This window comes from Pelobates fuscus, chromosome 3 (assembly GCF_036172605.1).
Source record: "Pelobates fuscus isolate aPelFus1 chromosome 3, aPelFus1.pri, whole genome shotgun sequence".
Lineage (NCBI taxonomy): Eukaryota > Metazoa > Chordata > Amphibia > Anura > Pelobatidae > Pelobates > Pelobates fuscus.
The window spans coordinates 359518487-359545545 of NC_086319.1; the positions used below are offsets into that span (position 1 = coordinate 359518487).

Consider the following 27059-nt stretch of genomic DNA (forward strand, 5'->3'; position numbering starts at 1 on the left):
TTTGTCAGCAGTTTCAAAGACCAATAAGGTACTCCGATACATGACAGGCGCACAGTCGGATTTGCCGGCAAAAGAGCTAACCTTACCCAAACCCCCATTAAAACACGGACACAGGTTATACTGTTGGAAATAATTAATCCACAGCTTTATTAAATTATTAATAAAATAATTAAGGAATAACAAATGGGGTCATTGACAACAAATTTTATTAAAGTTAACATCCCCCCATATACATAACATACCCCTAGCAATGACCCCACAATAATAACAATAGATAACAATCTAAATAACATGTTAGTACAGAAACTGGCCGGCCAATATGACCACATTTCCACCAGGTTAAATTGTAGGGGTGTAACGAGACACCGCTACCCACCATATCGATTGTAGGGGTGTACCAAGACACTGCTACCCACCATATCCATTGTAGGGGTGTACCAAGACACTAGTTCCAGTGTAGGGTGTACCAAGACACCACCACACCCCCAGGTTCGGAGCCACCGACGGGCTCGAACCTACCAACCACGTGCAACACTGCCCAATCCACACTAAACCTCAGGATGCCCACTTTCTCCACCATCTACCCTCCGATTTAACCAGGCCATTCCCCGCTGCTGCGAAAAAATGGGAAATCAATTAACCTAACCAAATGCAGGGAGGGTGGAAGGGACAACTGACAGGTAAGCTTAGGTTCAGTTAAAATGGCCACTTCAAATAATGGCTGGTGTAAATTATCCCCTTTTGGCTCCGCCCTACCCAGCATGCTAGCTGTCACTAACTTCCTGTGGCTGCTATGCCTACCTCCTGGCTCTGTCAAGGCCTATTCCTCTTAGCTGCGCTGATCCATGGGCTACATAAAACGCATTTACATAATGAAAGTACAATTTCCTATCTTTGCAATTTGGTGTGCCTATTTTAAAGAAGGCTGTCATGGAACTGGAAAATGGGTAGATCAATTAATGATAATAAAATATATTTTTTTTATTAGAAAATCTATAAAACCTTAAATTGCTTACTTAAAAAAGGCATTCTGCAAAATCATAATGAAAAAGAAAATCATAATGTTACACAGATATATATAAGGTCAAATAAAACAACTCTTCAGTAACCTGTTCATTAAAAGGACTGTGCAAAACAAAAAGATGTCATCAATGTGATTTGAGGAAAGGAGAGTTTGCTTAAGACATACAAAATGGTTCTTTAAAGATAGCATAATAAAAATTGAAATGTGTAACTAAAGAAGCAATTGTATCAGATTCTGTAGATGTTTTTATTTTTTTAAGTTTGGACATTTTAGGAATAAACATGAGTTTTCACAGATATAATGTTTAATATGCTTTGTGTAGATCAGGTGAGACATTTGATTTCAAAACAATATTTCACTCATTTTGTGGCACATCCTAAAATTGCTTTAAAAGGAGTTTATCCATTTTCTTTTGAATTAAGCAGAAACAAGTATGTGTATGTTTGAACTTGATGGACTTGCCTGTCTTTTTTTTTTTTTTTTTAATTCTTTATTGCATGTTGTGCAGGTAGGTACATGACATTTCAAACGCCACGACAGCGTACATATATATTCATATAGATTGAGCAGTGGCATGAGTGCGTGCACATTTTTTTTTTAAATACAAACAATATAACAGGCTTAACATTGATGAATATTTACTGCCATGTAGTGTTGCATGTGGATGAGTTAAGGTTGCTTAGCTGTACACTATTGCAGTATAATGAATGCTGGGACATATAAGTCTGCATGGAAAATCAGACTGATGGTTCAATCGTAGGATATAGCAGACATGAGAGTTTCTTGTTAAATATATTCGGTAGGTAGATGAGAAGTCTGACCCCACTGGATGGCTAGTACAGTTAACCCCCAAGGCTTTACACCCTTAAACATAGCTGCATTTTACGTGTTAACACAAGCAAGCCATTCGTATGTTGCGATTTGTATTTCTCAGCTGATTATAATCGGTTAGTAAACATTATGTATGTAGTCAGATTGCTCGTCAATGTGTACCGATCATCTTTAGCTAAACACAGTACTGAGTATTGCTCTCGATGAAGTAACTTATAGATAGTTTACATGCTAGGTTATGCTTTTGTGTAGGATTAAGGTGAGTGTGAACGACAGAATATCTAAATAGATTAATCATTGTATGAGGCAGCTGCATGGGCGTAGAGAGGTTTTGTAGGGCACCCTGGTGCCGGTGGTAGTGTGGGCAGTGCGAAAAGACGGGCGAATCTAAATATTTAACTAAATCATAGTCTCTGAAGAGTGTATCTGCGGCCTATCTGAGTGAATCTCAGGGTGCAGGAGCAGTCCCGTGATCACCCGATTCCCACCTGCGGCCACCGCGGCTGTGCTGGTGCGGTGGGGCCCTCTGTTCTGGTGTCATAAGTCATGGCGCTGTGACTCCGGTCTCCCCTCTGACTCCAAGGTTCTGGGAGGCAGGCATTGTGTCTCAGTGGTGGGTTTGTATGCTTGTGCCTGTGCTCCGTAGGGGTATCACGCCGCCTCCAGGCATGCCTGCTCTCTTGTCTCTTGTCTCTGCTGGACTGGCTGTGTCTGACTTTGGGAGTGAGGTCCTGGGATTATCTTGGTGTGCACGGCATGACTCGCTGAGTGGGGGTCTTCCGACTGCTCTTTAGGTGTCTGCGGGCCTGGCTGTCTCTAAGGGGTTGTGCTGAAGCGTGGGTTCGCTTGTGGAGTCTGAGCTTCTGCTGCTGTGTGGGATGTTTTAGGTGAGGGATCCCACCTGCTGGCAGCCTGGGTGGGCTGAGTTTGTATGGCTTAGGTGCTTGATAAGTGAGTGTGCCCGACGGGGCCCCCTGCACTCCATCTCGTGTGCGCCTCCGATTGCCCCTCTGACCCCCTTCCGCTGTATCTGCACATACCTCCAGCTTCTGCCATAGCTTAGCAAAGAACTCATTTAGGTGATGTAGCATGAGGTCCACCGCGTGGGGAGGGTGCGTCCACCATTTTGAGTGGTGGAGATACCTTTCGACTTGCCTGTCTTTTCAACCTAAACTGTGTTTATTTACTTATCTTTATTGATTACAATTATACACTTTCGAAAAATTATTGGAGTGCTCCTTTTTACTATATATAAATAGTAAAAAAAAAGAGCACTCCACTATATATATATATATATATATATATATATATATATATATATATATAGTAATACATCCTTATATATTTAGTAAATAAAGAGCACTCCAAAGGATTTTTCAGAAGTGTATAATTGTAATCAACGTTTTGACCCCCCTGGAGCTTTATCAACATTAATATTTTTGAGTGCTCTTTTTTACCTTATGTATTTTTGCTCCAAGAAGCAATATTTGGACAAGTTCTGTTGTTGTTATGGTGTGTATATGTATATGAAAAGAGAGTAACAGAGTGCTATGAAATGAGACAAATGCCATTAAGGGCATTTTGAGACAATATAATAAACCACCAGACTGATGGTTGAACCCTGGGATGGCATCATTTCCCCATAAAGGATTTAGCATGTTAGTGGGGAGAAATATTTACAGGGCTATTCACTAAAGTGAGATTTGCTGGAAATTTAAAGTTTATTTCAAGTTAATCAAGTCAAGTCAATTCAGTTCTTTTGCTTGGCTTTTTTGATCTTAAATTTAAAATTCACTTTGGATTCACTATCAAGGTTATTCAGTTCACTATCAAGGTTATTCAGTAAAGTGAGAATTCAAAGTCAAATTCAAAGCCAGATTAGCTGAACCAAAGGCATAGTTGATATAGAGAATATTTTCAGTTTGGCTATTTTGAATGCACTTTGAAATCTTACGTGGTAAGTCACTGAACACAAGTTTTTGTCCTGATAGACTTACGGGAATGCCAATTCACATATTTACTAAAGCCAAATCAAGTTTGAATTCTGTTAAATCGGGTGAATCTGCAACAATTTCAGAACAGTGTCTAAAACAAAGTATAGAATATTTATAAAGCACTGATTAAAAAAAAAATACATGAAATTATTTTTTTTGCAAGTGAATGATAATTCTGAGTATAATTTGCCTTCTGTGAGTGCTATTAATTAGTTAATTATGTGGTAGCTGGCCAGCACCTGCTAGACAGCCACCGCATAGTTGACACTCACAAATAGTCCGTATTTTTAAAATCTGGTCTGGATTTTAAGCGTATGGGCCTGAGTTTTAACAATCTAACTCCCTGATTTCTGGTGTACTGCAGAGATCCGTCTGACTAAATATGGACCAATTTCAGGCTCATTCTGCACCTGCTGTTCAAAATCGAGACGTTGCTAAATAGCGTGAACATTGTCCAGATTTTGCAGTCAGGATGGCCACGTACAATAATTGATGGTTTTGCCCAATTCAATACAGGGCCATTTAGACTTTAGTTACTAGCCCTGTTATTTTAGTGAATAACCCAGTTAAAATTTTCAGCAATTCTCACTTTACTGCATAACCCTGTTAGTGTAGAATGTTAGGGTAGAGGTTAACGTTTAGTGTATTAAAGTGGGGATAGAGGGAAGTTTTACATACATGCTCCCCTGCTGCCTGAGATTAGTGAATGTGTGACACATATGTAAAAAAGTGACTCTCTAAATAAACAATTCAATTTGAATGTGCTGTAACTAATAATTCTTAAGCTCACAAAAAAAGCTGCAAAAAATACAAGCTGCGTCCACGTTACATGTCTTTCCTGTCTTGCTCTCTTTTATGGGATTTACTTTGCACATACATTCACAGGCTAGTTTTCTAATAGATCAGTCTGTTTTGATAAAACAAAATAATACGGTGGAATAATAATTAACTCCTGAGAGTTACAGATACAAATTTATTTTCACAGCCAACACCTTGCCTCAATCCTGTACTGGTAGCTAGAACTGTCAGCACTAGTACAATTCATATATCAGTGCCTGCATGTTTGGGCACAAACTCCTCCAGCCTGCAACTTCCCATCAATATCCCGGGATTTCCAGCGACTCCAGGAGCCATTACCCCCATACAGAATGACTGCGCCCTGTGGATTGTTTCCGTAGTTGAAGTAAAGGCTCTGTTGCTTAATTCCCAGAAGGGTTTCATTAGTACAGACCCAGCTTAACACATTTTGGGAATCACATGGCAATATTATCAAGGGAATAAGAGATCGGGGAGTTCCCTTGACACCAACACATTGTCTTGCTTTTATGTTCAGTAGCTTTCCACCTGGGAACCAACGAAATAACTGGGAGGGGGAATCAGAGGAGCAGATGGAGGCTGTCATCTCGAGCTGATGTGATGATAAAGATGAAAAACGTATATCTGCACACTTTTTGCGGTCTTCATTATATAAAAGGAAAGAGCCTAGAGAGGAAAGAAAAAGGAAGTTGTTTTAATGGTGTTAGTGGAAAGGAATTTCACATGATTAATATTAACACAATTTGAGGTTAAAACATAAAAGAAAAATATGGTTGTTCAGTTAAATTTGTGTGTATATGTATATATATAATCTTGTGCGAACAGAAGAACCTGTTCTTCTGTTCGCACAAGATTTAACCCCTTAAGGACACATGACGTGTGTGGCATGTCATGATTCCCTTTTATTACAGAAGTTTGGTCCTTAAGGGGTTAAAATAAAACAACATTTTCTTCACAAGTCCTGAGAGTGCATCCTGGATTATCTTTTGTTTATATATATATATATATATATATATATATATATATAAACAAAAGATAATCCAGGATGCACTCTCAGGACTTGTGAAGAAAATGTTGTGAAAACCCCAGGAGTGCCGGTATTTTTTTCCTTGTGTATATATATATCTATATATATATATATAGATATATATAAAGATAAATAGCTTGGCACTCTCCTTACTTGTAATCCAGTATATCTGCCTTGGTGCAAACAGGTATGCGTTTCATATATAAACAAAAGATAATCCAGGATGCACTCTCAGGACTTGCGAAGAAAATGTTGTTTTATTTTAAATCTTGTGCGAACAGAAGAACAGGTTCTTCTGTTCGCACAAGATTTAAAATAAAACAACATTTTCTTCACAAGTCCTGAGAGTGCATCCTGGATTATCTTTTGTTTATATATGAAACGCATACCTGTTTGCACCAAGGCAGATATACTGGATTACAAGTAAGGAGAGTGCCAAGCTATTTATCTTTATATATATCTATATATATATATATATATATAGATATATATATACACAAGGAAAAAAATACCGGCACTCCTGGGGTTTTCAAATACAGTCTTCTTTATTCAGAGAAACCACATCAACGTTTCAGCTCCTGTCAGGAGCTTTCATCAGGACACTGGTGTCCAGTGGCGGATCCAGAACCTGATCTCGGGAGGGGCACTGGCACTTGTAGATTATTTAAAGAAATAATCCAGGCACAATAACCACTACATCTCAGTGTAGTAGTTATGGCGCCAGTAGTGCCAGGATCCCATCCCAGAGTAAGTAGTCAAACCGTTTAAGAACAGTTTGACAACTTACCTGGGGTCTACTGGGATATTGGGCATAGGAGCAGTGGTATGTGTTAGGGGTGAAGTGTGTGTGAAAGGTGCAGTGTGTGTGTGAGTGGAGAAGTGCGAGTGCGTGAGGGCGGCAGTGTATGTCAGGGTTACAGTGTGTGTGTGTTAGGGGGCAGTGTATGTGTGGGGCAGTGTGTGTGTGTGTGTGTGTGAGCGGTGCAGTGTGTATGTGAGGGTGGCAGTGTGTGTGTGTTTGGGGCCATGTGTGTATGGGGGGCAGTGTTTGTGGGGCAGTGTGTGTAGTGTGTGTATGGGGGCAGTGTTTGTGGAGCAGTGTGTGTAGTGTGTGTATGGGGGCAGTGTTTGTGGAGCAGTGTGTGTAGTGTGTGTATGGGGGCAGTGTTTGTGGGGCAGTGTGTGTAGCGTGTGTATGGGGGTAGTGTGTGTAGTGTGTGTACGGGGGGCAGTGTTTCTGGGGCAGTGTGTGTAGTGTGTGTATGGGGCAGTGTTTGTGGGGCAGTGTGTGTAGTGTGTGTATGGGGGTAGTGTGTGTAGTGTGTGTATGGGGCAGTGTGTGTATGGGGCAGTGTGTGTATGGGGCAGTGTGTGTAGTGTGTGTATGGGGGTAGTGTATGTAGTGTGTGTATGGGGGCAGTGTGTGTATGGGGCAGTGTCTGTATAGGGGTCAGTGTTTCTGGGGCAGTGTGTGTAGTGTGTGTATGGGGGGGCAGCGTTTGTAGTGTGTGTTTGGGGGGCAGTGTGTGTAGTGTGTGTATGGGGGGCAGTGTTTGTAGAGTGTGTTTGGGGGGCAGTGTGTGTAGTGTGTGTATGGGGCAGTGTGTGTATTGAGGGCAGTGTGTGTAGTGTGTATGGGGGCAGTGTTTCTGGGGCAGTGTGTGTAGTGTGTGTATGGGGCAGTGTGTGTATGGGGGCACTGTTTCTGGGGCAGTGTGTGTAGTGTGTGTATGGGGGGCAGTGTGTGTAGTGTGTGTATGGGGGGCAGTGTTTCTGGGGCAGTGTGTGGTAGTGTGTGTATGGGGGGCAGTGTGTGTAGTGTGTGTATGGGGGGCGGTGTGTGTAGTGTGTGTATGGGGGGCAGTGTGTGTAATGTGTGTATGGGGGCAGTGTGTGTAGTGTGTGTATGGGGGGGTAAGGAGGGTAGGGAGGCTTTTTTTTTTCTTTACATTTAATTAAAAATAATATATTCATGTCCCCCCTCCCTTCTTACCTTTACAGGGAGGAGGGGGGACATTTCTTAGTCCCTGGTGGTCCGGTGGGGAATCCCTGGTGGTCCCAGTGGCGGTAAAATGAACTCAAGCCCAGCTACAAGGCTAGAGTTCATCTCGCGAGATTTGGAGCGTTGCCGTGGTTACCGCGGCAACGCTCCAAATCTCGCGAGAGGAGGACCCAGAGGAGCTGCAGGCTGAGCTCCCGGGTCCTCTCTCACTCCCTCCCCTGCCGGCTGCCAGCACCGTGCCTGCGGACCGGAGAGGGAGAACTCTGATCTCCCCTCCGGTCCGCAGGCACATTACAGGGCTGGCACTTGGGCAATGCCAGCCCTGCATTAGCCGGCAGGTGAGAATCTCGGGGGGGGCAATTGCCCCGTTGCCCCCCCCTGGATCCGCCACTGCTGGTGTCCTGATGAAAGCTCCTGACAGGAGCTGAAACGTTGATGTGGTTTCTCTGAATAAAGAAGACTGTATTTGAAAACCCCAGGAGTGCCGGTATTTTTTTCCTTGTATATTACTCAGCCACCAGAGCACCGGGTATTTTTATGGTTCTAAGGTTGGAGTGCAGGAGCTAAGTTCATTTATATATATATATATATATATATATATTTCTAAGAGTGTCCCTTTAATTGAAGCATATGTCATTTAGAGTGCTAATGGAATAACTTAAAGGGACACTCCTGGCACCCAGACCACTTCTGCCCATTGGAGTGGTCTGGGTGCCAACTCCCACTACTCTTAACCCTGCAAGTGTAATTATTGCAGTTTTTTTATAAACTGCAATAATTACCTTGCAGGGTTAACTCCACCTCTAGTGGCTGTCTACTAGACAGCCACTAGAGGAAACTTCCTGACTCATAGCACAGATTATCTGTGCTAGAGCGTCGCTGGACGTCCTCAATGCTTTCCTATGGGGAGCGCTAATGCGGCATTGCCGCGCATGCGCATTAGGTCTCCCCGGCCGGTGGGTGGGATCAGTCCCGCCCACCGGTTGACGGAGTCAGTAGGAGGAGGAGGCAGTGACGAGGGACATCGTCGCTGCCTCAGGTAAGTGACTGAAGGGGTTTTCACCCATTCAGTAACTGGGGATTGGGGGGTGGGAGGGAGGGAGAGGATTGTTTTCCTGGCACTGGAGTTTTCCTTTAACCCCTTAAGGACCAATCTTCTGGAATAAAAGGGAATCATGACATGTCACACATGTCATGTGTCCTTAAGGGGTTAAACCCCTTGGTTCTGCACCAGTCTGATAGTTTATATAGTGAATGAATGCACATCTGTCCCATTTATCCTTCTATCCTCCTGAGGTCAATCAAGTAAGTACCATTATATTGGGTAATAATAACATTTAGGCCTCAAGATGTACTTGGAAATCACTCATTATAATAATAATGATGTTTATATTAGTTATATTTAGTTGAAACTGTGTGCTTTATCTAACCAGTGACCCATATGACATACTATCCAGTGCCACAATATAACCCTTTATTAATTCCACATGCTCAACCCCATAAACTTCACTGAACAGTAAATACCCTTGAATTAGCTTAGAACAAAACCTCGTAACTCGGTCACATCCTGAAATAGCTTAAGAATAGTAAGTTCTCTAACTCCCAATCAACATCTATACTCACCAAGAGAGTCTACTATCTTCTGTTCCTTCCTTAGAGTCTCTATTTCAGCAGTCATAGCGTAATCTGCAATATAAAAGTGTATTTTTTAGCTGAGGTTAACCCTGCTGTGTGCGTCTATTATGCTAACAGAGCTTTAAGCAAATCTATGCTTCTGTGTCACTCAAAAAAAAAAAAAAAAAAAAAAAGCTCAGGTTCGTGCACCAAATAATTTGCAATTATCTTAAAATTCAAAACTCCATTCTCTATACTTGACTTGTTCTTTCTGCTTCCACTTTTATGGTTAGTAAAATGCTAAATTGTCAAGAATCTACATGATTACTAGACTTGGGCACCGCCAAACTTTTCATCGGAACCAAATTTTGTCCGTTTGTCAAAACATTTTCGAACAAAATTTGATTGTTTTCTTATTGGATTTGCATTTTGACTAATGTGTTTCCATTTGTGCAGTGGCTGCATCTTGCAGTCGTTTTGGTAGATAACTCCCTAAATTATTACCCTTGAGGGATTCACACTATATTTCAGGATACCAAATCACAACTCTGCTATTACTAATTAAAATGTATTTAGTATTAATAAATAGGTTAAATGCTTCCTCCTGCCCCTACCTGCCATGCCGCAAGAAGGGGCATGTTCACTAAACAGTCAGCAGCTTGTCACTAATCCAATGGCACATGTCCTCCATTCCCCATGATGGTGCAAATACTAAACTAATTAACTGGGGGAGACATAGTGTCCCCCTCTGTCCAACTGTGCTCTGTGATTGGGGGCCATTAAAATAAATGGGGGGCCTCTAGCCAAGGGTCGGGGCTATTATATAAAATGAATAAGGGGATATAGTGTCCCCTTGTGTCCTCACCCGTTCCCTGCTAGTGGATGCAATAAAAAAGAGATACGTAGAGTGCCCCCCAGCCCCCTTCTGTGGTCATGGGTGAAGGTTATTAAATAAAATCAACAAGGGACAAAGTGTCTCCCCAGCTCCCACCCACAGGTAGGCGATCTAAAAATAATAATGGGGTGGACACAGTGACCCCCTAGTATCCATCCACTGGTGGCTAGTGGCGGACCTAAATAACAAGGGGCTGAACCTATTGCCCCTCCACCACCATATTGGAAGTAGGTGGGGGCCATAAGCAATATAGTGGGGTGTGGACCTATTGCCAAATCAGCCCCACCCATTGTTGGCATATGAGGGCTCTAAACAACAAGGGTGTGGATCTATTGTGTCCCACCACCCCCACCCATTGGCACCGGTTGGGGACCCAAAACAATATAGTGGGGAATTAACATATTGTCCCCTCCCATCCCCCACCCATTGGTGGTGGGTGGGGGTTGTAAATAATAATGGAATGGACCTATTGTCTTCTGTCTTCTTCCATCTTCTTTTCTTCAGCCTCAAAAAAAGTCAAATAAATATAGTCATGCTGCAACTATTAAAATAAAAAAGACTCAATTGTAAAAAAAATAAAAATTACTCTGAAAAAAATACATTCAGATGAAAATATAATCCATCCTGCAGGGTGGGGAAAGCCTCATAAAGCTTTTCCATGCTGTACAATTTGACTAATAGCACTCTGATTGGTCAGAGGTACAAACTTACCTTGCTGGGTGAAGATGGATTATTTTTTCGTCTGCTTTATTTCGTTTTTAATGTTTTGTTTTTTTACCCTCCCTTATACTAATATGTAGGTCACGTTGAACCCCAAAGGGTGAAGGGGGCACAAGAGATTTTTAGATATCACAAGAAGAGAGCCGTGAACAAGTAGCTCGTGCCTTATAAGAGACTAAAATGAAAGAATAAATTGCTAGTCGACATTTTGTCCAACAAGCAATTTGGTCTTCATTTTATTTGTTTTAGTTTATACTCATACATTTGTATTTTGGCCAAAGGGACAAAGCCAAAATTTGGACTGAAATGTGTTCATCCAAAAATGAATTCTCAAGTCTAATAATTACTTAAAGGGACACTATAGTCACCTGAACAACTTTAGCTTAATGAAGCAGTTTTGGTGCATAGAACATGCCCCTGCAGCCTCACTGCTCAATCCTCTGCCATTTAGGAGTTAAATCCCTTTGTTTATGAACCCTAGTCACACCTCCCTGCATGTGACTTGCACAGCCTTCCATAAACACTTCCTGTAAAGAGAGCCCTATTTAGGCTTTCTTTATTGCAAACTTTGTTTAATTAAGATTGTCTTATCCTCTGCTATGGCAATAGCTTGCTAGACCCTGCAAGAGCCTCCTCTATGTGATTTAAGTTCAATTTAGAGATTGAGATACAATTATTTGAGGTAAATTACATCGGTTTAAAAGTGAAACCAGTTTTTTTTTTTCATGCAGGCTCTGTCAATCATAGCCAGGGAAGGTGTGGCTAGGGCTGCATAAACAGAAACAAAGTGATTTAACTCCTAAATGACAGTGAATTAAGCAGTGAAATTGCAGGAGAATGATCTATACACTAAAACTGCTTTATTTAGCTAAAGTAATTTAGGTGACTATAGTGTTCCTTTAATGAACATGGAACACTGATTGTGACTGTACATTTTTGCCTTGTATTGTAAATGCGTACATTTAGCCAGTCCGGCTCCCAGCCCACAGAGAGACAGAATCAGCAACACCAAGAAAAAAAACACAACGCTAAAGACAATCTTCAGTCTTGGTAACCTTCCTGTAATAGAGAAAAGTTAGTTTACTTTAAATAAAAATTTCATCTACATTCATTTTCCTGTAACCCAGCTTATATATCCACCTATCCAGATTTGCTATACCTACATTAAATGAACTTTTAAATTTGAAAAAAAAAAAAAACAGTTTTTCTTTACAGCTCTTTTCAACCCAGTTACCCACTCAGTGTGACTTGATACCTCCTACCTATATCATAACTCTGTGTTTTCATACTTTGAAAGGTCAGTCCTTTTTTGGCCAAAATCCATTTGTCCCTCTATTCTATCCTTATGTTCCTCTTCTAGGAGCTTCATATTGTTGTTGTGTCTCAGTGTATAATAGAGTTGCACATCAATAATTCTCACAGTTATCATTAAACTACAATGAATGCTTTTAGAAATCAGTCTGTGTGAATAAGATACATATTTTATTTGCGTAAACTGTTATTAGTAAATCACCCAAAATGTCTCAGAAAAACCCTACCCTGGCCATACCCACACTCACACTCACACTCTTAAAAATAAAGTGTCTATTCAACATTTGGAATGTTGAGAGGTATGATCTATGAATTGTAACTTTACTGAGCAGAACCATACAAGAGGCTTTTTATGATCCCGTGCATGGATTGAAGCTTTGGGGGGCAGTGCAATAGGCTATAGTGGAGGGTACTGGAACACGAATTAGTGTTTTATTACAACCTCTCTCTACTCAAATCACACACTGCTTGCAGTTTTATTCACAGATTGTACAAAGTAGCATGCACCTTATTCTTGGTACAACTTGACCATGCCAAATCAGGTTATGTGGGAAGTGTCGGTGGCAAGGAGTAATAGGGGGTTGAATGGACACAGTAATGATCATGATGATGTTTGCATAATAAAGTGAACGAGTCCGGACAGACACATAAGGGAATGAGGAGTTTAGGGGATACAAACAAGGAGGTGAGAGGATTAGGGGATACAAACAAGGAGGTGAGAGGATTAGGAGATACACACAAGGCATGGAACAAATATTAAATCAGCCCATGTCCCAAATAACATATGTAGAAACCTCTGGCTTGACTCCAATTAATCTACCTGTTTCTGTTGAATACTGTCTCCAGGAATGTCCTGACTCTGATCCGCAGCTTTTGAAGTTTGGCAATTTCCACCTGGTATCCTGAGATTTTTCTCTCTCCCCCACTGGTTCATATATGCTCTCCTCCTGAAGGTATACATTACTCTCCTCTAAAAATAAAAAAGTTTGTGACCATGTATGATTGGCACATGTGTTTGAGACATGCAAAATGTAAGAAGAAAAATGGACATTTGAGACCTACAGATAATATTAAAGGGACACTCCAGGCATCAATCCTAATGTAATGTGTTTGCAAATATTTTTTCTATGAAATACAGTCATCACAATTTCAGATTGTAATTTGCACATTGACCAAATTAGTTTTTGTTCTGCTGCTAAGAATTCTGGGTAGGAATATGCGTTTAAAATCTATTAACATCAACTTCAGAACCAGTATCATCAGTATTTACTTTATACTTAGACCTCTTTAGTAAATGTAGTCTTAACAAGACAGCTGAATAAATATAAAGTTAGATTTATCAACGTGTTCTGTTATAAAATGTGGTGCTAAAATGTAAAGAGGGAGGAGTCACCAATAGAATGCAAATCACCATACAAATAGTAAAGTAGAGATAAAACTACATCATAAACTTACAACTTACAAAACGCATGTAAGAATGTAAGCTGACAATTCTGAATCTATCTGCTGTTAACCACTTCAAAACAGAAATTGAGTTAAAATGTTTTTATTTTCATGTATTTTGCAAAATGAAATATAGTCCATAATGCCCCACTCTAATTTATAAAAAACAAAAAAAACAAAAACAAGAGTGTCATGCACACACTAAAAAAAGGGGGAATACTTCCTGCAGAGTGCTCCAGAAAAGGAAGGTCATTTAAAAAAAAAAAAAAAAAAATGCACAAATACGGTCATAAACCAGACCAGCTGCCACTATGCCCCCTGGTTCGAAAGCATTCCTAAAAGCCAATTTATTAGTTAAAAAAGTAATTGCTCTAACGAAGATGATTTTGAAAAACAAAGCTCCTCACTTAAAGATACATTTTTAGGCAAAAATTCCAAAGAGGAAAAACTACATACTATCATCGAACAAGTTAACACTATAGACAAAGACAACCTGTTAACATACAATGAAAAAATAAGACTGCACCATCCATCCCTATAATATTTGATTTTAATAATAAGAAGAACTTAAAAGAATAATACATAAACACTGGCACATCTTACAACAGGATAATACCTTAAGTAAAATCATTCCTACTAAACCAAATATTGTTTTTAGAGGTGCCCCTAATTTGAAATGTATATTAACACATTTTTTTACTAAAAAAAAAAAAATAAAGGTTAAACTTTATCCAATGTTAAAGGTTTTTTATAAATGTAGAAAATGTATTGCATGCAAAATAACACAGGGATTAGTTTGAAATAAAACCACTGACTTTATCTCTAATATCACAAAAAAAAAAAAAAAATATATATATATATATATATATATTTGTGCTCGGAATTTAAATACGTAATGGATAGTAACTGTGAGCAAAGTTGGTTGTGGTGTGCCGAAACCAACGTACGAGTGGGCCTGTAAATAAAAGAGGGCCCACCAAGGAGAATGTAATTATAACAGGGTGTAGGTGGGTGGGAACAATCAGCTGAAAGGCAGAGGTGAGTAGGGGCTGGGAGTTTAAGTAGGGGACTTACTCCTCCCACAAATTCAGGCCTCCACAAGTTCAGGCCTTTTAACTTGTGCTCGGAATTTAAATACGTAATGGATAGTAACTGTGAGCAAAGTTGGTTGTGGTGTGCCGAAACCAACGTACGAGTGGGCCTGTAAATAAAAGAGGGCAAAAAGATAAATTCGAGAAATACACACTTAATTGCATTTTTTACAAAACCAAGTTGCTGAAAGCTTGGCGAAGCTCTTTCTCCGGCTGTGGAATATATGCAGTATATATGGAGGATTTCCACCGCCCCAGTCTCTTGATGATATGGACCGGTGTGTTAGTGCTAGAGGCTGCAGAGGCGGCTCTTATACGGAAGGAGTGCCTAGAGAATGCAATCGGGTTGTGTCCGAGCTTAGATAACAGAATTCTGATATGAACCATCAATTTTGCTGTGGTTAACGGGTGCCCTTGTAGTGTTAAGAGCGGAGAGTCCAGTAGGTGACCGTGCAGAGTTGACCGTAGGTGGTCTAGTACTTTTACCGGACACCAGGCATTATCAGTAGGGAAGAGAGGAATTATAGTAGGGTGTAGTGACCGGTTGGTTTTAGTTGTAGGGATCGAAAGTTGGTAGTGATCCTCTATTTTAGTGAGGTGTGATATTTTAAGTCTTAGCTTCGTATCTCCTTGAAAAATTACGGTGAACTCTCTAGGTCTGAGAAAACCGTAGAAAGCGAGATATAAAGCAGATTTGATCACCGTATTTGTGCCGATGTCGAATGGGGCTGTGTCAAGGAGATTGCTAAGTGACCTGAAGATAGGCCCATCTATAGGTAATCTAATGGTAGAGAGTGGAGGTGAAACCTTTGATATTCCTTTCAAAACCTTTTTGACGGGGTATGAAGACAGGAAAGGTGTGTTAGGAAAAAAAGGTGAGGCTGTGGTGCTGGACCCCCGTGAGATATAGTTTAATGGTGTTGTGAGATAGTTTAAGGTGTAGGTGGAAAAAAGAGGCAAAAGCCACCATGGTTTGAATAGAGAAGTCACCTTGTAAACCGAACTCTGCTGTGAATTTATTAAATATATTAAGAGCCCTATTGTAAGTGATAGCCGTGTTTGGTGATAATGCTTGGTGAGTGAGTGCTCTAGCGTGGTTCAAGAGTGTGCTTAATCCAGGATTAGATCGTGGAACCGTGGTGTCCTGGATGGTTGTAGGTGAGCCGTTGGGAGTGCCTGAGAAAATGCCTGAAATTGAGAACGAGAAAGAGCATCAGCGGCCGTGTTGTGAAAACAAACTAAGTGAAACTGGCCGGATGCTGCCAACCAGGTCAGCTTGCGAATCAGCCGCATGATGGTCAGGGAAGATGATCGCCCTTTGTTCACGATTTCGCAAGCTGCTGAGTTATCAGAGTAGCATTTGACTGCCTTGCCAGACCAGAGATGACCCCAGGTGTGTGCGGCCGCCACAATGGGATAAATTTCAAATAGTGCTGAGGTCTTTCTGAATCCTGGCAAGGCATCCGTATCAGTGGGCCAATGGCCCCTGAACCAGTGGTTCCCAAAAATTGCAGCAAAACCGGTATTGGCTGCTGCGTCTGTGTGGATGATGGGTGAAGAGGTGGAGAGAGGGGGAATAAACATGGAGATTCCATTCCAGTCCTTCAAAAACTTCCCCCACATAGCCAAGTCAGCCTTGGCGTGGGGGTCCAAAGAAACTGTGCCAGAGTCTGGAACTCCGTGCAGCAGGCAAAGGAGTCTGGATATGAAAGACCTTCCCTACGGAATGATGCGCATCGCAAAGTTCAGGGATCCGAGAAGGGACTGAAGTGCTTTTCTAGTGCAAACATCATTCCGCAGGAACAAGTCATCTCCCCTCTCAAACGTGACAGTTTGTCGTGGGGGAGGCTAGCTCTGAGGTTAACCGAGTCCAGTTCTATCCCCAGAAAGGTCAATTTAGTTGTGGGGCCTATAGTTTTGGCTGTGGACAAAGGGACTCCAAGTGTGGAAAATAGTGCAGTAGTGCTTCTGATTGCTGTGGGTGAAGGTGACCCTGGCTCTATTAGTAAAAAGTCGTCGAGGTAGTGGATAACGGAGTGACACCTGGTGACGTTCAGAAGCAGCCAGCATAGTGACTCTGCGAAAATGTCGAACAGTTTGGGGCTGCTTCGAGAACCGAAAGTGAGTCGTGTAGAGAAGTAATATTTCCCTCGCCATTTAACACGTGTAAGTGCCAGAGTGAAGGGTGCATGGGTAGTAATTTAAATGCGTTTGTGATGTCCGTTTTGCTAAGCCAGGGTCGATTACCAGATGATATGATGGACTGTATGGCGTCGTCGATGGTTACGTACTGAAGTGAGAATTTGTCTGCTGGAATGAGTGCGTTTATGCTTGGAACAAAAGAGGAGTGCGGTGCCGATAAATCAATAATTAGACTTTTTTTTTTTTTATTAGAATATTTGTGAATAGCAATACCAATGGGGTTAGTGTGCCAGGAGGAGAATGGTGAAGAGGTGAAGGGGCCAATCATGAAACCGTTGGTGATTTAGGAGGCAATGAGAGTGTCTATGGAGACTGGGTCTAAACGTGCTGACTGGAGATTAGGGCATTCTAGTGTACCTGGGGGAATGGCTACAATACCCGTGAGAAACCCTTTAGTGAACCCTGTGGTGAGATAATCCACCAGATGATTAAGCCTGGGATCCCTTGTCTTGAGCACCACAGAGATATCACCATAATTGAATGCCTTGTTCTCAAGTACATCCTGTGAGGCTATGAGCAAGGACACCAGACACACATCCTTCCCGTCTAGGATATCTTTCCTGATAGAGTCAGGGACGGAGTGTGCTGGTGACTCAAATGGTGTAATGGCTGTGCCCGGTGCTGGAGGGGGGAGTATAGGAGGGCATGTTGGTATAGTAGGTACAGCCGTGAAAGCGACTGGGACTACCGTGGTAGTACCTGGGGAGGAGATGGCGCTTTCCACCTTAGATAGCCTGCTATTGAGGGTCTGTAGATTGGCCAAGATCTCTGCCAGGGTATCCTGGGTGGCCGTGCTGTTGCTTGGTGGTTGTCCTTGAGAGCTAGTCCCTGGCCTGGGCTCGGGGGCTTGGTGAGTAAGTAGCCTATAAAGTTCAGCCTTCCTAGCTGTGGCTGGAAAGGGGATTCCCCTGAGCCTAAGCTCGGCCGTAATTTTGGGACTAGTCCATGCTCTCAAGGACGTGGGGGTTGAAAGAGTGAGTGATTCGCCTGGAGACCCGGGTCTGGTAGGCGTGAATGGAGTTTCTTCTGTCAATTCTTTGGTTGGAATAGGTTCTTGGGACATTCTAAAAGGAATGATTATGTGAAAGATATATTAGAAGGGGCGTAAGGTAAGTAGGCGGGGTATGTGGGGTGTGTTACGGTTACACTTAGGCTAGCTGAGAGCTGGACCGTTTAGTCGTCTGGACTCCTAGTTGCTGAAGAGGGGAGAGCCGAGTTCCATAGTATTCCATTCGAGTCCTGTAAGTGTGGAATCATCCCACTAGCTATAGCATAGCTAGGATACTTTTTCTACCCACAAAACGAGTCAAAGCAGCGATTTGAGGGTCAAGTAAGAACTGAGGACTGGGCTGACCAGCCTGCTTTTTATTGTGGTTACATGTAAAAAGGATACTCCCAGGGGGAGGCATAAAATCACCAATCACATATTGGGTACCTCCCACACATCTCCTCCCCTCAGATAAACAGTTAACCCAATTATACAGTACATATTTTTAACCAAGTTCTGGATGTACCCCGAAACCAGGGGGTACCCCTTTAAATCCTACACCGCTGTACAGATCTTGTTCAGGGGAGCAACATATCCGAAAACCAACCCGCTCGGATGAACGGTTCAGGAGTTAGGGGTTTTCAAAGTTTTGACCGACCGCACAGACTTTCTGGCCGAAAATAGTTCCACACGTTTAGGCCTTGCGGTCGGTCTCCGTTCGGACGGTAAAACTCCACGAACCCATGGCCCTCCATAGTTATCCTGGAGGTCGCTGTACTCCCCATGCGGAGAGTAATCGTCCTACCGAACGGTGGGCTGTTCGGTAGGTCCAGCACGAAGTTATGCTATCCTGGAGGTCTCAGCGGTGTTCGCCTGGGTGCGTCTCCGTTTTTAGTTCCAGACGATTGCTGGCAAACACCGCTGTTCGTACGTAAGATGGCCGCGAACACGTGCAAAGTCCCGAAATGGCGGCCACCTATACGCTTACACAAAGGATTCGTGCTGAACCATACCAACGACTGCACATAAGTCAGAAAGGCGAAAATAGCATTTAAAGGTACACAGTGCAATAAGGTTTTTGTAACAGTTTTTGTAACAGTGCTCCCTTTTTGTGGAACACTCTGGCAGACACCGTCTGACCCCTTTTCGGGGCAGACTAAGGCTGTCCAGACCGCTGGTTATGCTGGGTTATGCTGGGCTGTATGCCGTTTGTCTGGACAACCCGTCCGCATTGCCATTCTGTTTCCCGGGTCGGTAGGAAATGGTGAAATTGAAGGGTTGTAATGATAAGCTCCAACGTAATAACCTGCCGTTATCTCCAGAGACCCGGTTTAGCCACACCAATGGGTTATGGTCGGTGACCAGAGTGAACTCTTGTCCATATAAATAGGGAGTCAATTTCTTTAATGCCCACACCAAGGCCAAACACTCCTTTTCAATCGCTGCATAGCTGACTTCGCGGGGCAGGAGCTTCCGGCTGATGTAGGCCACTGGGTGCTCCCCTCCATCTTCACCTACTTGGCTAAGGACGGCTCCCAGCCCGAACATGGAAGCGTCTGTATGGACGATAAAACGTTTGTTAAGGGCTGGGGCCGCCAAGACAGGAGCATTAACCAAAGCATTTTTGAGGGCCTGAAAAGCCGTTTCACAGTGGGGAGACCACAGGACCTGTCGAGGTAAGTTTTTCTTGGTCAAGTCAGTCAAGGGTTTGGCAAGTGTGCTGTAGTCGGGTACAAATCGTCTGTAGTACCCTGCTGTGCCCAGAAAGGCTAAAACCTGGGTTTTTGTGATGGGGGTGGGCCAGTTGGCAACAGCTTCTATCTTGGCCGGCTCTGGTCGCTGTTTTCCGCACCCCACCCGATGACCCAGGTACTGTACCTCGGCCATCCCAAAGTGACATTTTTCTGGTTTCAGAGTCAGGCCAGCCGCCCGGATCTGATCCAGAACCATTCCTACATGAGCTAAGTGGTCCTCCCAGGACTCACTGTGAATCGCTATGTCGTCCAGGTATGCACAGGCAAAACCCTGGAAGCCATCCAGGAGTCTATCCACCAAGCGCTGGAATGTAGCGGGGGCGTTCTTCATCCCAAACGGCATTACCTTAAACTGGTATAGGCCGAAGGGGGTGACGAAGGCCGACTTGGGGATAGCCTCCGGGGCCAGGGGAATCTGCCAGTAACCCTTACAGAGGTCGATAGTGGTCAGGTAATTTCCCCTGGCTATGCGATCAAGTAGCTCGTCTACCCTGGGCATAGGGTAGGCGTCTGTTACTGTTTTTTCATTGAGTCTCCGATAGTCTACACAGAACCGGGTTGTCCCATCTTTCTTGGGTACCAGGACAACCGGGGAGGCCCAGGGACTATCGGAGGGCTCAATCACCTTGAGTTGGAGCATCTCATCTATCTCCTTCTTCATCCCGGCTCTAACTGCCTCGGGGATGCGATACGGGGGTTGGCGTAAGGGTGTTTGTCCGGGGGTATCGACCTGGTGGGTAGTTAAGGTGGTGTACCCTGGTTTCTGAGAGAACGTGAGGTGCTTGGACTGGAGGAGTGTATTGAGCTGCTCCCTTTCAGTGGGGCTAAGTCGGTCTCCTACCTGAACCTGGGTCACTACCCCTGTGGGTGGACTCTTTTCCAGTAAGTCGGGAATGGGTAGACTGTCGGGGTCTTCCTGGGGAGGACAACATACGGCGGTCACGTTCTCGGGTCGCTCCAAGTATTCCTTGAGCATGTTTACGTGGAATGTCTTCCTGAGGTTGTTGTCATGACAACTGGCTATAACATAAGTGGTGTCGCCCCTTTTTTCTGCGATCTGGTATGGGCCCTGCCATGATGCTTGTAACTTGTCTGTCTTTACCGGCTTAAGAACTAACACCTTTTGTCCTACGGTAAAGATTCTCCTTCGGGCCCCCCTATCGTACCATACCTTCTGTCTTTTCTGGGCCGACTGGAGGTTAGCCTGCACTGATTTGGCTAGCTGCTCCATGCGGTCCCTGAGTTCCAATACGTATGGCACAATAGGGACACCGTCCGTTTCCGTCTCTCCTTCCCAGTGTTCCCGGATCAGGTTTAGGGGGCCCCGTACCTTTCGTCCGTAGAGCAACTCAAAGGGAGAGAACCCTGTCGTTTCCTGGGGCACCTCCCGATACGCAAATAGGAGATGCGGCAGAAAGCGTTCCCAATCTCGGTACTCCTGTGTGAACGTTTTGAGCATTTGCTTGAGGGTTCCGTTAAACCTCTCACAAAGTCCGTTCGTTTGGGGGTGATAAGGTGAACTCAGGAGGGATTTAATTTTGCACACCTGCCAGAGCTGTTGGGTAAATTCTGCTGTGAATTGGGTGCCCCGGTCGGATAGAATTTCTTTTGGAAATCCTACCCGGGAGAACACTTGTACCAGGGCATTCGCTACCGTATCCGCTTGGATGTTGGACAGAGCGACTGCCTCGGGGTACCGGGTAGCGTAGTCTACTACGGTAAGGATGTAGCGCTTACCAGAGGGACTAGGGGTGGCCAGTGGTCCTACTAGGTCAATAGCAACCCTGCTAAAGGGTTCCTCTACAATGGGCATATTGACTAGATGCGCTTTAGGGTGATCGCCTCGCCTTCCCACTCGTTGACATACATCGCAAGTATTACAGTAATTCTTAACGTCAGCGTGTACTCCTGGCCAAAAGAATGTGTGGGTAATGCGGTGTAGCGTACGTGTTATAGCTAAGTGACCTGCCAAGGGGATGTCGTGTCCTATTTTGAGGATTTCCCGACGGTATTTGTGGGGTACTACCAGCTGTCGCCTACGTTGTCCCTTTTTCTCTGTCAAGCGGTATAGTTTCCCTTTTTCCCATAGAAAAGTTTCGTTATCTGCCCCGCTCCCCCCTGTCTCTGCTCGTTCCCGGTATTTTTGTAATGTCGGGTCAGTCCTAGACTCGGTCTCAAAAGTAACTGGGGTGTCCCAGGGTATGGGGTCTAACAGGTCAAGAGAAGTCGGGGTTGGTCTTACCTGGGTCTCCCGCACTGGTGAGGGTTCTCGGTCCGTCCGGGCTTGTGCTCGGGTAGTCACTGGGTTCGCTTCGTTGTTATATACTGGTGCATAGGCAGAAGTCATGGGGCCCAAATCGTTGCCCAGTAGTACTTCAGCAGGTAAATGGTCCATTATACCCACGTTCACAGCTCCTTTCCCCGCTCCCCAATCAAGATGTACTTTAGCGGTCGGGACTTTGTACACATCCCCTCCCGCCACTCTAACGGCTACGGTCTGCCCTGACCTCTTGTGTTCTGGCACCAAATGACTCTGCACCAGTGTTATGGTAGCCCCTGTGTCTCTCAACCCCTCGGTAGATCGCCCTTCGAGCCATACCTTCTGCCGATGGTGCTGTCGGTTATCCGAAGCCGCATATACCGGGTCTGCCTCGTGAAGCGGCCCCAAATATTCCTCCATAGGGGTCTCCTGGTTAACACAGAGGGCTCGGGCAGGATGGTAGGGCCCAGAGGGGTAATTGTAATTCCTGGGCGTCTGGTGCGTGCCAAGCGGGCAGTTGGCCATGAAATGTCCTGGTTGCTTGCATCGGTGGCAAGTGGGCCTAGGGCGATCAAAATTGTTATTGGATGAACCTGAGTGTCTGGGGGGCCCGGCGGGTACCGGGGCCCGGAACTCCGTACGAGGAGGTGCACGGTAAACCTCTCTGGGCTCAACCCGTGCTGGAGCCCGGTAGTTTGTGGACTCGTGAAGACGTGAATCATAGTGTTCATCAGCTAATTTGGCCGCTTCTTCTAGAGTGGAAGGTCGCCTGTCTCGCAGCCACTCCTTCCCTTTTTGTTCCATGCCATCGTAAAAATGTTCTAAGAGGAATAATTGTAAAATTTCCTCACCAGTCACAGCTTTACTTCCGTTCATCCAGTGATTTACCGCTCTCCGCATTCGGTGCGCCCATTCCATATGTGTATCGTTAGGCTTCTTTTTCGTGCCCCGAAACTGCCGGCGATACGTGTCTGGAGTCACCGCGTATCTTCTTAGCAGAGTCTCTTTAACTCGTTCATATTGTGTCACTTCCTCAGCACCCAAGGTACGAAAAGCTTCCAGGGCTCGCCCGGATAGCTTCCCAGACAAGATCGTGGGCCACTCTCTGGTGGGAATCTGGTGCAAGGCGCATTGCCTTTCGAAGTCCGCCAAGTACTCATCAATTCCTGTCTCGCTCTCTAGGAAGGATCGGAATGCCGCAAAGGGTATTTTAGGCTTCCCAGCAGTTTCAACAGGAACGATTACTTGCGGGGCTTCAGCAGTGCGTTGTGCGTTGGCCATTTCAACGTTGTAGGCTCGGGTCTTTTGTAAATCCGCGTCTGCCTCCACCATCAATTGCTGTATCAGTTCTATAGATGGGTTTGGCCCGTATAAGGGAAGCCTCCCCCGAACAATTCTTGCCTTCGCATCATCATCCGTGATTGGTGTTTCCGCCATTGTGGAGCTTTGATCCAGTTCTGTCAATTCTGCGATCAGTTCCCTCTTTGGCCGGTTGCTGGCGTGCCTTCCTCTGCTTTCCAATAAATCTTTCAGGGTTGTACGTTTCAATTTTGCGTAGGTGCTCTCCATCCGTTCCGTGCCTCTCCTAGGATATCCAGAATCATCCCACCGCTGCCACCAAATGTTACGGTTACTCTTAGGCTAGCTGAGAGCTGGACCGTTTAGTCGTCTGGACTCCTAGTTGCTGAAGAGGGGAGAGCCGAGTTCCATAGTATTCCATTCGAGTCCTGTAAGTGTGGAATCATCCCACTAGCTATAGCATAGCTAGGATACTTTTTCTACCCACAAAACGAGTCAAAGCAGCGATTTGAGGGTCAAGTAAGAACTGAGGACTGGGCTGACCAGCCTGCTTTTTATTGTGGTTACATGTAAAAAGGATACTCCCAGGGGGAGGCATAAAATCACCAATCACATATTGGGTACCTCCCACACATCTCCTCCCCTCAGATAAACAGTTAACCCAATTATACAGTACATATTTTTAACCAAGTTCTGGAAGTACCCCGAAACCAGGGGGTACCCCTTTAAATCCTACACCGCTGTACAGATCTTGTTCAGGGGAGCAACATATCCGAAAACCAACCCGTTCGGATGAACGGTTCAGGAGTTAGGGGTTTTCAAAGTTTTGACCGACCGCACAGACTTTCTGGCCGAAAATAGTTCCACACGTTTAGGCCTTGCGGTCGGTCTCCGTTCGGACGGTAAAACTCCACGAACCCATGGCCCTCCATAGTTATCCTGGAGGTCGCTGTACTCCCCATGCGGAGAGTAATCGTCCTACCGAACGGTGGGCTGTTCGGTAGGTCCAGCACGAAGTTATGCTATCCTGGAGGTCTCAGCGGTGTTCGCCTGGGTGCGTCTCCGTTTTTAGTTCCAGACGATTGCTGGCAAACACCGCTGTTCGTACGTAAGATGGCCGCGAACACGTGCAAAGTCCCGAAATGGCGGCCACCTATACGCTTACACAAAGGATTCGTGCTGAACCATACCAACGACTGCACATAAGTCAGAAAGGCGAAAATAGCATTTAAAGGTACACAGTGCAATAAGGTTTTTGTAACAGTTTTTGTAACAGTGCTCCCTTTTTGTGGAACACTCTGGCAGACACCGTCTGACCCCTTTTCGGGGCAGACTAAGGCTGTCCAGACCGCTGGTTATGCTGGGTTATGCTGGGCTGTATGCCGTTTGTCTGGACAACCTGTCCGCATTGCCATTCTGTTTCCCGGGTCGGTAGGAAATGGTGAAATTGAAGGGTTGTAATGATAAGCTCCAACGTAATAACCTGCCGTTATCTCCAGAGACCCGGTTTAGCCACACCAATGGGTTATGGTCGGTGACCAGAGTGAACTCTTGTCCATATAAATAGGGAGTCAATTTCTTTAATGCCCACACCAAGGCCAAACACTCCTTTTCAATCGCTGCATAGCTGACTTCGCGGGGCAGGAGCTTCCGGCTGATGTAGGCCACTGGGTGCTCCCCTCCATCTTCACCTACTTGGCTAAGGACGGCTCCCAGCCCGAACATGGAAGCGTCTGTATGGACGTTAAAACGTTTGTTAAGGGCTGGGGCCGCCAAGACAGGAGCATTAACCAAAGCATTTTTGAGGGCCTGAAAAGCCGTTTCACAGTGGGGAGACCACAGGACCTGTCGAGGTAAGTTTTTCTTGGTCAAGTCAGTCAAAGGTTTGGCAAGTGTGCTGTAGTCGGGTACAAATCGTCTGTAGTACCCTGCTGTGCCCAGAAAGGCTAAAACCTGGGTTTTTGTGATGGGGGTGGGCCAGTTGGCAACAGCTTCTATCTTGGCCGGCTCTGGTCGCTGTTTTCCGCACCCCACCCGATGACCCAGGTACTGTACCTCGGCCATCCCAAAGTGACATTTTTCTGGTTTCAGAGTCAGGCCAGCCGCCCGGATCTGATCCAGAACCATTCCTACATGAGCTAAGTGGTCCTCCCAGGACTCACTGTGAATCGCTATGTCGTCCAGGTATGCACAGGCAAAACCCTGGAAGCCATCCAGGAGTCTATCCACCAAGCGCTGGAATGTAGCGGGGGCGTTCTTCATCCCAAACGGCATTACCTTAAACTGGTATAGGCCGAAGGGGGTGACGAAGGCCGACTTGGGGATAGCCTCCGGGGCCAGGGGAATCTGCCAGTAACCCTTACAGAGGTCGATAGTGGTCAGGTAATTTCCCCTGGCTATGCGATCAAGTAGCTCGTCTACCCTGGGCATAGGGTAGGCGTCTGTTACTGTTTTTTCATTGAGTCTCCGATAGTCTACACAGAACCGGGTTGTCCCATCTTTCTTGGGTACCAGGACAACCGGGGAGGCCCAGGGACTATCGGAGGGCTCAATCACCTTGAGTTGGAGCATCTCATCTATCTCCTTCTTCATCCCGGCTCTAACTGCCTCGGGGATGCGATACGGGGGTTGGCGTAAGGGTGTTTGTCCGGGGGTATCGACCTGGTGGGTAGTTAAGGTGGTGTACCCTGGTTTCTGAGAGAACGTGAGGTGCTTGGACTGGAGGAGTGTATTGAGCTGCTCCCTTTCAGTGGGGCTAAGTCGGTCTCCTACCTGAACCTGGGTCACTACCCCTGTGGGTGGACTCTTTTCCAGTAAGTCGGGAATGGGTAGACTGTCGGGGTCTTCCTGGGGAGGACAACATACGGCGGTCACGTTCTCGGGTCGCTCCAAGTATTCCTTGAGCATGTTTACGTGGAATGTCTTCCTGAGGTTGTTGTCATGACAACTGGCTATAACATAAGTGGTGTCGCCCCTTTTTTCTGCGATCTGGTATGGGCCCTGCCATGATGCTTGTAACTTGTCTGTCTTTACCGGCTTAAGTACTAACACCTTTTGTCCTACGGTAAAGATTCTCCTTCGGGCCCCCCTATCGTACCATACCTTCTGTCTTTTCTGGGCCGACTGGAGGTTAGCCTGCACTGATTTGGCTAGCTGCTCCATGCGGTCCCTGAGTTCCAATACGTATGGCACAATAGGGACACCGTCCGTTTCCGTCTCTCCTTCCCAGTGTTCCCGGATCAGGTTTAGGGGGCCCCGTACCTTTCGTCCGTAGAGCAACTCAAAGGGAGAGAACCCTGTCGTTTCCTGGGGCACCTCCCGATACGCAAATAGGAGATGCGGCAGAAAGCGTTCCCAATCTCGGTACTCCTGTGTGAACGTTTTGAGCATTTGCTTGAGGGTTCCGTTAAACCTCTCACAAAGTCCGTTCGTTTGGGGGTGATAGGGTGAACTCAGGAGGGATTTAATTTTGCACACCTGCCAGAGCTGTTGGGTCAATTCTGCTGTGAATTGGGTGCCCCGGTCGGATAGAATTTCTTTTGGAAATCCTACCCGGGAGAACACTTGTACCAGGGCATTCGCTACCGTATCCGCTTGGATGTTGGACAGAGCGACTGCCTCGGGGTACCGGGTAGCGTAGTCTACTACGGTAAGGATGTAGCGCTTACCAGAGGGACTAGGGGTGGCCAGTGGTCCTACTAGGTCAATAGCAACCCTGCTAAAGGGTTCCTCTACAATGGGCATATTGACTAGATGCGCTTTAGGGTGATCGCCTCGCCTTCCCACTC

At 45.1% G+C, this 27059-nt stretch overlaps 1 protein-coding gene across 1 annotated transcript in view; it reads right to left on the reverse strand.

Annotated features, from left to right (window-relative positions):
* Positions 1-4126: 4126 nt before the first annotated feature.
* LOC134601291 (uncharacterized) overlaps positions 4127-27059 on the reverse strand; it is a 37481-nt gene continuing 14548 nt past the window's right edge. The window contains exons 2-5 of the mRNA XM_063445763.1: positions 13055-13204; positions 11884-11982; positions 9318-9380; positions 4127-5331 (exon numbers count right to left, since the gene is read on the reverse strand). Coding sequence (XP_063301833.1) covers positions 4898-5331; positions 9318-9380; positions 11884-11982; positions 13055-13204 — 746 coding nt within the window. The 3' untranslated portion in view covers positions 4127-4897. The remainder of the gene's footprint in view (positions 5332-9317; positions 9381-11883; positions 11983-13054; positions 13205-27059) is intronic.